Here is a 13,961-nt window from a genome sequence, read left to right as displayed (position 1 = left end):
CTGAACTGTAGACTGCCAGGCTCCTCTGTCCAAACTCAGATGTAATTTTTTTGCTTACAGTTAACTGAGCTTTTTGAATCTATATGGGTTGATGTCTTTAAACATTTTTGGAAAAATTCTCACTTTCCCCATCCTCTTTTTCTGGGACTCCAGTTACTCTTATGTGAGACTGACTGTGGCTCACATGTCTCTTCTGCTTCATTCTGTTTTTACTATTTTTTAAAATCTGTATTTCAGTTTGGATATTTGACTATTGACTTCTCTCTGAGTTCATTAATTCAGTCTTATGTTCAATCTTCTGTTAAATCCCATCAAATACATTTTTAATTTTAGATCTGGTGTCTGTTCTAAAATATAAATTTTTTAGATTTCATTTCTTTGTTGAAATCAATCTCATTCATTTACCTGTCTTTAATTTTCATTGACGTATTTTTAACAGTTTTTGATTGCCCATTCCATCATCTTGCTCACCTTGGGACTGACTTTTATTGTATACTTAAAAAAAATTTATATGTATGTTTTCTTGATTCTTTGCACATTCTGTAATTTTCATTGTATTCTGGGCATTGTATTTAAAAGAACTTTTATTGAGGGGTTTATTTTCCTATGTTAGACTGATAAGGTGAGAATCTAATCATGACAGTCCATTCAGTATTTGAACTGGGTGCAACGGGTTACAGTTTGATTCAGTTTGCTTTGAACTAAAGTGTTTCAAGAGTCTTGAATTTTCTGTTACGATCTAGTGGACTGTGTCTCCTAAATACCAACCTTACTTTTGCTTTTTCTCCTCAGCTTTCTATCACCCGTGTTGCCCAATGGTCAGCAAACGACTCATGACAACCACTGATGCTTTTGGAACACATCAATCTGTAAAGCCAGCTCACCAAGGAAGGACCCTTTTTCTCTGGAGATTTTAATCATTTTTGTCTCCACAGCTCCACTAAGCTCTTTAAGTTGTTGCAGTCCTTGTTTTAAGTGAAAATTTTCTTACCAATTAAGTTATAAGGAGGCTAACTGCTCTCCAGTTGACTTTGTAATTCTTTTAACCATATAAAATGTGCTACTTTACATAAGCTGTGAAATAGTGAGTTAAACTGTGAAAATAGCTTATGTATTAGTATTAAAAATTTATTGTGGAAACATTTTATATATTAGCAACAATTAACCAAATGGTGCTATTTTGGCTTCCACCTGTGAGATAACTAGCTTTTCTTTTTTTTTAAACAGTATTTTTTAATGTTTGCCCATTCTAACTTTTTTTGGTGGTGCTCAAGTTATTTATTAATGGAACCTATCTTAGAACTATAATATCTGGATGATTTCAACTGGAAAAGTTTAATTTGGGCTTTTTTTTTTTTTTTTTTAAAACATTTGGCTGCCCCAAGTCTTAGCTGCAACATGTGGACTCTTAGTTACTGCATGTAACTAGTCCCCTGACCTGTGATTGAACCACTGGACCATTAGTGATTAAGGGAAGTCCTTGGACAAACTTAATTTTATATGTAAAGAATTCTTGATTGTGCAAGCAAAACATACCTAGAAAATCTGAGATTTTAGATTAATTTTTATTAAAAATTTTTTAAAAAAAACTTAAAAAATGTCTAGATTGTTTCATTTAGATGACTTTCCAGTTCAAATCTGTGTCCCCATTTTAGTACTTTTTAAAATAATAAATCTGTACTTACAAATTTGAAAACTAAGTCATAAAAAACTGTATATTTTGTTAAAGTACAAACATTAAGCACTTATTTTAATTTTTCATGTATTTTTTTTTAGTGTACCTAAAATGTAAGTCAACCAAAGTTGAAATGTGGATAAAATGAACTATTTTCCAAAGCAAAACTGTTAATAAAAACAATAATTCTTTCTTTAAATTGAATGACTTAACTCTCACTGTATGATTTTCTTAAAAATTAAAGTAAGAAACTAAACTTCAACTGTCAAGGGGGTATAATTTAACTCTGAAGGAGACTGGTGACACAGGTCATGATGAACTGATCTAAATGCTATAGGTTTAATTCACTTGGTGATGTACAAATATGGGATGGTTTAATTTTTATCAATAACAGCTGTGGCTTTGTCTTGTCTTTTTTGGCTAGTGGAAAAACTTAAACTTGCTAAGTAATAGATTTCTCAGTTTAATTCCTTAAGTCTTCATGCTTCTGCTTTAAAACCTAGCCTGCTAAGCTTTCTTCTGCTTCCTTGGTGCATAGTGGTTTTAAAGCGGCCGCCTGGAGCTGTCTGTGGTAGGCAAGACCACGGCCTTTCTTTCTCTGTCCTTGGCCACTGATGGCAGTGTGTGTGAATGCTGGGGGGGCAGGTAAGGAGGCTGCTTCAGCATCTGCTTACACTCAGGTAAGAATGATGGCAACAGTCCCATTCCTTTGGTCTTGACTATTTCTCTCTTCAGTGCTAATATGTTGTTGGTTCAGTCACTAAGTCATGTCTGACTCTGAGACCCCATGAACTGCAGCACACCATGCTTCCCTGACCTTTACTCCCAGAGTTTGATCAAACTCATGTCCACTGAGTTGGTGATTCCATCCAATCATCTCATCCCTTCTTATCCCCTTTTCCTCTTGCCCTTAATCTTTCTCAGCATCAGGATCTTTTCCAATGAGTTGGCTCTTCGCATCAGGTGGCCAAAGAACTGGAGCTTCAGCTCTAGCATCAGTCCTTCCAATGAATACTCAGGGTTGATTTCCTTTAGGGTTGACTGGTTTGATCTTGCTAACATATTTCTGCAATCGGGTAGCCCCAATGAGAATGCTACATGTGCTTTGGCTTCCTGAGACTCCTGAGAATTAACAAAACAATACTACAGGTGGCATATTCTCTTTGTCCTGACTCTAAGATGTGGGGAACACCTCTCTGAATGTTAAGTCATGGAATCTCTGTCTCTAACTGGTGCTCTTTTTTTTTGGGGGTGCAGAGGCCAGTCATGGCTCTCCTAGGGGAACCTGCCAATACCTTTCTCAGTAGATTTCTACATCATCCACGCTGTGGATTGAGGGAATGCAGTGCGATACTGTCTGTACCCCACAGAGCAGAGCATGCAGCCACATATTTGGGTGCAGCATCCCTAAAGTTATCTAAGCTTTTCAAACTCCAGTTTAAGCCAGCAGATTACTTAAGGTTTTATCAACTTCTGCTATGAGATGGGACTTTACTCAAGATCCAGAGTCAATGCCCAAACTCCACAACCAATTTTCTGGGGCTGCTCTGAGTCTGGAGGGATGACAAGAAGAAAACGCTCTCTCCCCATAAACACATCTTGTGGAGAGGAATGGGGCTGAGATAGGCAGCATGTATATGGACTCTGCTCTCTCCAGGAGGTGAGATTTTTCTCCCCTTCATAAGGACTTTTCCTGAATTAAGTGGGTGGAACAGGCTGGTGGGGAAAGATTCTGCTGAACTTTCCATACTTTGTGAAGACTGAGGCAATTCTCTGCACTTAAAAGGAGAAACAGATAGTGATTCTGGACCCAGCTGTGAGCTGCCCCCTTGTTAACTGCAGTCCTGATCAGAATCCCTTCTTGGGAGCAGGTAAAGGTCTTAGTAAGTAAATTTCAGCAAATTAATATATACTCTCTACATTTTATAATGTTAAGAATGAACTCAAAAACCCTTTAATATTTGACTGTCTGAATCAGGTATTAACCCTTTCTACACTGAGACTATCCTCCACATTTTCAAAGGGAAAATTTTCCAGTATCACATAAACACCCAGTATTAATAAAAACATTTTATTCTCATTGGAAAATAACAAAATCACCACTGAATAATAACTAATACTTGTGTAGCTCTTTATAGTTTACAAAGAATTCTCACATACACCATCACATTTGGTTTCTACAACAAACCTTTTATACTTATTTTACTTTCAGTTTACTGTTATTTTTTCCCATTTTATGGATGTGATAATTAAAGCATGGTGAGGTCAGTGACCTGCCCTGTCAGAACTAGGGCTCTAACTCCAGTTGTGAAATAAAAATTCTAGGTTTTCCTCACTGTCTGAGCCTTCTTCTAATCCACGTCTACAAAAGCTGTTCTTTCTTAGTAGAGACGATGAATTTCAGTGTGGTATGTCTCCCAAGTTAATCCTGAGAGCGAAACTGGACACTTGTCTAGGTACCTTACTCCATCTCTCTGTCCTCCATGTGACTCAAAGCAAGTGTGCAAAGAACTTCCTGGGATTAGCAGGCATAGCCTGCCTGTCTCTGGGACCCCAGACCCCATCTCAAAGGACAACTTTTAGGAAAGGAAGTTGAAAAGAACCATCTGCATACAACATTTAAGTCCAAGTTCCCTTTGGACTTCAGTTCCTGAGGTACTCAAATATGAAAGCTTTGTCTGGTACTGAATTTGTAACTAACATAAAGGCTAGTATCTGTGAAGGCTTTGAAGATAAAAACACTTTTTTTTTTTTTTCATTGAGTAATAGTAAATTTTCTTGCCAAAGACTTCAGCATTAGGGGAAGTAATATGCCGTGCTTTGCATCCCAGGGGGGTCATCATGACTTCTCGAAATATCACAAGGGAGCAGTGGGCAAAGAAATTGGAGCTCAAAAGCGACACACATAGCCCACTGTTACCATAGTTACAACAGGAAAGGCCATAAGAGACGTACTTTTTCCTATAAGCAGTGAAATAGGCCTTGCATGATTTAGGATCACTGGGGTGAATAATCCTGGCTCTGTCCACAGGGTTTTATTATGGTTGCCTTGAGTTTCAAAGTGCAATAGGGAACAGAAGGAGGGATAAATGATTTGCTTATGTTCAGTGAAGTTGTTACCGGTATTCTATCAGTTAACCTTTACTCTCAGAACCTGCATGAACTTACGAAGTCTTTATTTATCCCCCTGCCAGCAACTTCTAGGGATTAATGGCCATGACTAATTTTAGTTACTTTGGCTATGATACTCTACAGGAATATAAAAGGAGGAGAATGTCTCTCTCATCCCTGAATTTCTGAGGCTGGATCGGTCTAAAGCTATGAAGATTACAGCAGTAGAGATGCCCCAGGGCATACACACACATAGCTCTTTGTCTTCTAAACTCTGGCTTTCTAAGCATGGTGGAATTTGGTCTAACTTGTCTTCCAGTGTTTGAATCTCTCCTACAGCATCTCTGTCAGAGTTATCTGTGTTCTCTAGTTTGATGAATCTATAAAGAGTGCATCACCAACAATTTAGGCAGTTTTGAGAGATAATGATTACAACAAAAAAATAGCACTTTCTGTGGGTTACTATTTATCAGACACTATAAAAAGTGTCCTGTAATTTCATTTCATCCTCAGAAAGACACCAGGAGGCAGGTAACTATTATTTCCAGTTTACAGATAAGAAAGCCAAAGCTTAGAATGGTAAAGAAGTTCCTCCCATGTCCCACAGCTGTGAAATGTCAGTGAGACCCAGGGATCTCTGACTCCCAAATCTGAGAGAAAGCTAAAGCCTCTAACAGCTTCACTTGGAGCCAAAACCTCTCTCCCTGTGATTTCTACCCACTGCTCTCTCTCTATCCCCTGAAGACTCATGGAAAAAGTCTTAATTCCTCTTCCACTACTAGCTCTTCGGGTATCTATAGACTTTTTTAGGATTTTCTGCATTCTGTTCAGACCACAGGACACTGTTTTTGGATGTCCATTCTCTACCCCCCAACCATGTATGTTCTTGTTTTGCATATCACGTTAGTTTTCATGCTTTGCCCTCTGTCCTACCCCCGGCAGCCACAGTAGGCTTTAGCATGAGTCAGATCTCAGTCCTCTGCTCCACGTACTCTGGCTTCTCATGTCCGAGTACAGTAAAGTCTTTCTGGTCAGTTTCAAGGTGACAAGACCCCACTCCCACACTCTTGTGCTCATGCTGCTTTAGGCACCCACCTGCTTCCTCTCTCCTGAGCATGCCACGCACGCTCCCCAATTCCTCTCCTGGAAAGCTGTGCATGCACCGTCCACTTGGTTCTTCCCTGTCCCTTGTCCTCCCGCCGCCTCCACAGTCATCTTACTGGTGAGGCTTTCTCCACCTTTCTACTCAAAATAACAAGTCTCTCCCCTCACTTCTCTTCCCTCTCTTCCTTCCTTTTTGTATTTTTCTCCATAGCTCTTGTTACCATCTGACTTGTTGTTTACTTGTTGCTTTGATATTTATCTGCCCTCTCTTGTTAGTCCCACATAAAAATGATGCAAGTCCCACATAAGAATAATCCTCCATGAGGAAACAAAGTCTTACCTTTTCAGTACAACTCTAACATTAGTCATAAGAAACTGACCTACAAAATGATCATTTCATATAAATCTACTTGCCCCAAAACTAAGAGCATTCACTAGGAACAGCATTCACTAAGTAGCTGGTGAATAAATGAATAATTTATCCACATACTAAAAATATTATAGAACATCCTTTATGTACTTTACCCCTTATGTGGAGTTTGAATATAAATGGACATGCAAATACATATTAAAAGCTTTTACTGATACACTGAATCTAGCTTTTAATTGTATACTATGACATTTTCTCCACTAGTAATTCACAAGCATCCATCAACCTCAGAACATCTGTGTGGAAAGGGCCAACTTCCCTATCGGCTGGTAGGAGTGTTTGGGTTCAGGATAAGGTCTTTCTTCAGCTAAATTAAGGCCATGATTTAGTGCATCATCTGTCACAGAGTGATCTGCTTCTCTTACCACCACTGTGTTTACACAGAGGACTGGATTTGGATTTGGATATCCCTTTAGAAAATAATGACAAATTAATGATAATGTTCCACTTGAGCATCTCTGGCTGAAAATCACCATAAAAACAATTTTTTTCCACATGATATCAATTCCTATTGGTGGATCTGACACAGTGTATTTAGTTGAACAATGTTTCAGCCACAGTGTTTAAAGAAATATGCCAGAAATTCTAATGCTGAGAAACAGATACTAGGATGGAATACCACATGATAAAATGTAAGGAAAATGAGGATACTTATTGGAGGACTGAGTAATCCTCACTGGTGATCACAAGGTGCTTGGAAATTGTTGTCAACCCCAAGCCCTCCCTTTGATTACCACTTCAAATTATTAACCATTAATTTGCAGTACTGTTCATGGCAAGTGGAGGATTTTGTCCTCACACACTGAGGACAAGGAGACAGTTTAAGAATTTTAAATAGATATAGAAAAGCAAGTATTTCCTGCCCCCGCATTCTAAAAGCCTTTTAAGAATCACAAATCAAGAATTCTCACATTCATCTACAATTTAATATAAAGCATTAGTGTTTCTATACCCACAACAAAACATGGACCTGCAGAAGTTTTCAAACAATCTTCCAGCAGCTTCATGCGGGTCTTCTGGAGCTCAGGGCTGTCCCATTCATCTTCATCAATTCCCCAGTACAGATCTATGACCTGGGGACCAAGAGAGGAGGCAGTGTTAATTCACCTGCAGGAAAACTCAACTGACATGTAGGCTTTATTCTTATTCACAATATTAAGCTAATATGACTTCTAACTTTTCTCTTGGCAGCATGTTTTGCCTTTGAGAGGGAAAATGATTTTTAAGATTAATCTAAAGGGGTATTTTTTTTTTTAATACCATGATGGTTTGGGGATGAACACTATAATTTCTTTTTTTTGTCCCTGATTATACTGTTGACATGGGCCCAGAGAAAATGAAATGTTAAATGTCAGAGGCTTTTCAGTGCAGGCTTTCATTATATTGAAATGGCAACAGGATTTCAGAAGTCTGAAAGCAGCTGGGATGTAGTTACTACATTATCTGAGATAAGGAACAGTGTGTAATTTTACACTGTGTCTCAATATGAGAAGGGAAAACCACAATGGGCATTCGCATATACTGACCCAAAGTTAAACAAATACATTTCTTTAAAAAAATAAAAAAAAAGAAACCTGTTATCCCATGGGGACATTTTGCTTATATCTGTTATCTCTAAGCCTCTAAGCAGCTCAGCTTTCATCACTACATATCTGAAAAAATGTATATAGAAGACAATGAAAGGGATACCTTACAGAGAAGTGAGGATAATGGGATCCTCTGTCTCCTTACTTCAAAGACTACAAGGAAAGATTCTGAGAATCTGTAAGAACTTGTACAATTACACTCTTTGAAAAATTTGCTATGGAGAGCAGTATGAGTTTCATTCCCTTTACTCAACTGCTATCTGCATAAGGTAAACGTTTCTAATTGTAGCTTTGAAGAATTCTTCTTTTCCTTATTTCCTATAAGCAGAAAAAAGAACCCTCTCCTTACTGTTTGCAAGGCATCCAGTGAGATGGAGACCCAGGGCATGGATCCTCCAGTGTGCCCCAAGTACTGTGTACTTCCCTTCTTTTGGCCAACACCCCACATAAGTGTCTGTACCAAAATCTCTGTCTATCTGCACTTGAATTTTTAGGTGGCTGATGGAGATATAACAGATTCTTTAAAAAATATTCCTATGGCCCAGGAAATGAGTTCTATAACATATGAAACTATGAACACTTATTTTAGGGTTCTTGCTTTAATATTAAGAAAGGGGAACATCTGAGATATAACTTCACTGTCTAATATGAGAGCCATTAGCTGTGGTTATCTAAAAGTTAATATAAACTAAAAAATTCAGTTCAAATGCTTACTAGTCACATGCAGTTACCGACTTTCATGTTAGAAAGTGCAGATATATTTATATATACTTCACCATCACAAAGTTTAACTGGACAGAACTGTAAATTACTGAACTTCATATACTGAAATTACTAAACAAGACATTTTTGACCATCTGCCAATAAACTGTCAAAATAAACACACGAATCTGCAATGTGAATGATAACTCGGTTGTGCCATACACAAACAACCATACACAGAACCTGGTCCCCATCCTTTTGGCTGACACTGTTTGAGGATCTGAGGAAAGGTATGATTTAGAATAAATGAGATACAGAAATGGTAAAAATGAAAAGTTGATGTAACAAAAGCTGTAAATATATACCTGCTATTCCAGTCAAACCTTTAAGTGACATAAAATTATATAAAGTAATAATGATGTCATTGTAACTTATTAGATGTTGAATATATAATAACAATAGCACAAAAAGGGAGAAAAGGGAATAGAGCTATAAGGGAGTAGTCTTTCTATTGCTGAGTCACTTAAGTCATGTCTGACTCTGTGTGACCTCATGGACTGTAACCCGCCAGGCTCCTGTGTCCATGGGATTTCCCAGGCAAGAATACTGGAGTAGGTTGCCATTTCCTTCTCCATGGGATCTTTCTGATACAGAGATTGAACCCATGTCTCATGTTTTACAGGCAGATTCTTTACCACTGAGCCACCTAGCTCAATGGAATTAACTTAGAATCTGCTTATGATTTATACTAACAATATGTATATGTCTTTAACTACAAAGAAAAATTACTCAAAAATAGTGAAAAAATCATTAAAGGAATTAAAATGTTAAACTAGAAAACAGTCACACACTGCAAAGCAAAGCAAATAGAGGAAAACAAATGACAAATATATAGAATAAAAGTAAAATGACAGAAGTAAATCCCATTATGTCAATAATACCATTATGTCAATATATTAAGTGTGACTGATTTAAACAATACAAAGGCAGAGACTGATACTGGATAAAAGCAAGACTTGACAATATGCTTCTACAGGAGATATACATTGGGCTGCTGCTAAGTCGCTTCAGTCGTGTCCGACTCTGTGCGACCCCATAGATGGCAGCCCACCAGGCTCCCCCGTCCCTGGGATTCTCCAGGCAAGAACACTGGAGTGGGTTGCCATTTCCTTCTCCAATGCATGAAAGTGAAAAGTGAAAGTGAAGTCGCTCAGTCGCGTCCGACCCTCAGCGACCCCATGGACTGCAGCCTTCCACGCCCCTCCGTCCATGGGATTTTCCAGGCAAGAGTGCTGGAGTGGGGTGCCATTGCCTTTTCCGATACATTGGGCAGATTGGTTAAAACGGTGGAAAAAGATTTATCACGCCAACACCAACCATAGGAAAGCTCACAGGGCTATTTTAATATCACAGAAAATAAATTTTAAAACAATATAACTAGAGATGAAGAGGGACATTTTATAATAAGGGTCCATCCAACAGGAAGATATAACAATCATAAATGTATGTGCAACAAAGAGCCTTAAAATACATGAACCACAAACTGACAACAGTGAAGGAGAAACTGACAATTCAACTGTAACGACTGGAGACTGAATATCTCATTCAATAATGGGAAGAAGAACTAGAAAGAAGATCACCAAAATCCTAGAAGACTGAAGCAATACCATAAACCAACTAGTTCTAATGTCTTAGGACAATCTATCTAACAACAGAATGTACATTCTTAAGTCCACAGAGAACATTCTCCAGGATAGACCATATGTTAGATGATAAAACAAGCCTCAATAACCTTAAATAGATTTAATTCATATAAAGTATGTTCTCTGAATACAATGGGATGGTATCAGAAATCAATAACAGAAACTTGGAAAATTCACAAGTATTTGGAAATTAACACTCCTAAATAACCAATGAATCAAAGAAGAAATTACTAGGGAAATTAAAAATTACTTTGAGATGAATGAAAATGAAGATACAACATACTGAAACTGTGAGATGCAAGTAAAGTAGTACTTAGAGGAATTTAGACCTATAAACACCTATATAAAAATTAAGATTTCAATAATTTAACTGAAGACAATAGGAAGAGGAGATCAAGGGCAAGCCAAAGCAAGCAGGAGGAAGGAAATAATAGATGACAATGGAAATTGATGAAACAGAATAGAAAATTTAGAAAAAACAAACCAAAAATTGGTTCTTGAAGAGATCAACAAAGGGGACAAAACTAAATGAACAGACCAAAAAAAAAAAAAAAAGCTATCTAAAATGTGGGGTGAAAGAGGCTATAACTATTAACCTTACAGAAATAGAAGAATTATTAGAGAATACTATGGACATCTGTGTGCCAATTAATTAGATCCCTTACATGAAATGGACAAATTCCTAGAGAGACACTGGCTATGTAAATTGACTCAAGATAGAATAGAAAATGTGAAGATATTTATGACAAGAGATTAAGTAGTAAGTTTTAAAAAGCTGCATAAAAAGAAAAGCCTAGGTTCAGATGGATAAACTGGTGAATTCTACCCAATGTTTACAAAAGCATTTGTATCAATTATTCAGTCTACAAAAGAACATTCCTAACTTACTCTGAGACCAGTATGATCTTGGTATCACAGCTAGACAAAAATATTATGAGGAAAATACAAAGCAACATCTCTTATGAAAATAAACATCCTCAACAAAAGTACTAAAATTCATAACCTGGTAGCACATAAAAAGAATTATATAACACAACTAGGTGGGATTTATTCCATAAATGTAGCATTAGCATCAGAAAATCAACTAATGGGAGACACTATATATTAATAAAGGACAAAACCCATATAGTCAGTCTCAACAGATACAAAAAGAGTCCAACTAAATCCAACACTGCTTCGTGATTTAAAAAAAAACAACCCTCAACTAGTAATAGAAATTAACTTCTTCCACCTGAGTAAAGGACATGTTTTAAAGAAAAACATATCTAACATGATACTTAAGGAGCACTGAAAGCTTTCTACCTAAGATTAGAAGCAGAAGAAGGATACCCAGTATTTCCACTTTTATTCTACACTATACTGGAGGTGGAGGTTCCAGCCAGGGCAACTGGGCAAGAAAAGAAATAAAATAAGTCCATAGAGGAAAGGCAAAAGCAGATCCACCCGTATTCATAGATCACAAAATCTTATATATTGAAAATTCTAAGGAAACCACTAAAAAACTTACAATTAATGAGTTGTGCAAGGTTGTAGAATACAAGATCAATGTATAAGACCCAACTGTAAAACTCAATATTCAGAAAACTAAGATCATGGCATCTGGTCCCATCACTTCATGGCAAATAGATGGGGAAACAATGGAAACAGAGACAGATTTTATTTTCTTGGGCCCCAAAATCACTGCAGATGGTGACTGCAGCCATGAAATTAAAAGATGCTTGCTCCTTGGAAGAAAAGTTATGACCAACCTAGACAGCATATTAAAAAGCAGAGATATCACTTTGCCAACATAGGTCCATCTAGTCAAGGCTATGGTTTTTCCAGTAGTCATGTACAGACATGAGAGTTGCACTATAAAGAAAGCTGAACACCAAAGAATTAATGCTTTTGAACTGTGGTGCTGGAGAAGACTCTTGAGAGTCCCTTGGACTGCAAGGAGATCCAACCAGTCCATCCTAAAAGAGATCAGTCCTGGGTGTTCATTGGAAGAACTGATGCTGATGCTGAAATTCCAATACTATAGCCACCTGATGTGAAGAACTGACTCATTTGAAAAGACCCTGATGCTGGGAAAGATTGGGGGTGGGAGGAGAAGGGGACGACAGAGGATGAGATGGCTGGATGGCATCACCGAGTTGATGGACATTAGTTTGAGTAAGCTCCAGGAGTTGGTGATGGACAGGGAAGCCTGGTGCTGCAGTCCATGGTGTTGCAAAGAGTTGGACATGACTGAGCAACTGAACGGAACTGTACTTCTATATACTAGCAGCAGCAATCTAAGATAAATAAAAAAGTCCATTTAAGAGCATGAGAAAGAATAAAAAGCTCATAAATAAACTGAACAAAAGAAATGTAAATTTTACATTTTGAAAATTACAAAACACCATTGAAAGACATCCCCTATAAATGGCTGGGGGGAGTAAATATTAAGATGGCAACACCTCTAGATAAAGCTATAGATTCAATGCAATCACTATAAAACTTCCAGCTGGCTTACAGAAATTGACAAGCTGATCCTAAAAATCATATGGAAATTCAAGAGACCCAAAACAACCAAAATAATCTTGCAAAAGGAGAATTAAGTTGGAAGACTCACACTTCCAGATTTCAAATTCAGTATGAAGCTACAACACAATTGCACTCATCTCACACACTAGTAAACTAATGCTTAAAATTCCCCAAGCCAGATTTCAGCAATATGTAAACCATGAACTTCCAGATGTTCAAGCTGGTTTTAAAAAAGGCAGAGAAAGCAGAGATCAAATTGCCAACATCCAATGGATCATCAAAAAACCAAGAGAGTTCCAGAAAAACATCTATTTCTGCTTTATTGACTATGCCAAAGCCTTTGACTGTGTGGATCACAATAAACTGTGGAAAATTCTGAAAGAGATTGGAACACCAGACCACCTGACCTGCCTCTTGAGAAACCTATATATAGGTCAGGAAGCAACAGTTAGGCATGGAACAACAGATTGGTTCCAAATAGGAAAAGGGGTAGATCAAGGTTGTATATTGTCACCCTACTTATTTAACTTATATGCAGAGATCATGAGAAACGCTGGGCTGGAAGAAGCACAAGCTGGAATCAAGATTGCCAGAAGAAATATCAATAGCCTCAGATATGCAGATGACAACACCCTTATGGCAGAAAATGAAGAGGATCTGAAGAGCCTCTTGATGAAAGTGAAAGAGGAGAGTGAAAAAGTTGGCTTTAAAGCTCAACATTCAGAAAACAAAGATCATGGCATCCGGTCCCATCACTTCATGGCAAATAGATGGGGAAACAGTGGCTGACTTTATTTTTCTGGGCTCCAAAATCACTGCAGATAGTGATTGCAGCCTTGAAAAAGACCCTGATGCTGGGAAAGATTGAGGGCAGGAGGAAAAGGGGATGACAGAGGATGAGATGGTTGGATGGCATCAATGACTCAATGGACATGGGTTAGGGTGGACTCCGGGAGTTGGTGATGGACAGGGAGGCCTGGCGTGCTGCGTGCAGTTCATGGGGTCGCAAAGAGTCGGACATGACTGAGCAACTGAACTGATGAAGCTACAATAATCAAGATAGTGTGATACTGGCATAAGTGTATTCAATGGAATAAAATTAAAAATCCAGAAACAAATTCTCACACTTATGGTCAACTAAT

At 37.8% G+C, this 13,961-nt stretch overlaps 1 protein-coding gene across 1 annotated transcript in view; it reads right to left on the bottom strand.

Annotated features, from left to right (window-relative positions):
* Positions 1 to 7,224: 7,224 nt before the first annotated feature.
* NWD2 (NACHT and WD repeat domain containing 2) overlaps positions 7,225 to 13,961 on the bottom strand; it is a 133,753-nt gene continuing 127,016 nt past the window's right edge. Inside the window, exon 3 of the mRNA XM_061419889.1 lies at positions 7,225 to 7,393. Within this exon, the coding sequence (XP_061275873.1) occupies positions 7,238 to 7,393 (156 nt within the window). The 3' untranslated portion in view covers positions 7,225 to 7,237. The remainder of the gene's footprint in view (positions 7,394 to 13,961) is intronic.

This window comes from Bos javanicus, chromosome 6 (genome assembly GCF_032452875.1).
Source record: "Bos javanicus breed banteng chromosome 6, ARS-OSU_banteng_1.0, whole genome shotgun sequence".
Classification (NCBI taxonomy): Eukaryota; Metazoa; Chordata; class Mammalia; order Artiodactyla; family Bovidae; genus Bos; species Bos javanicus.
The sequence above is the reverse complement of the archived record's forward strand: the minus strand, read 5'-3'. Positions and strand labels throughout refer to the sequence as shown.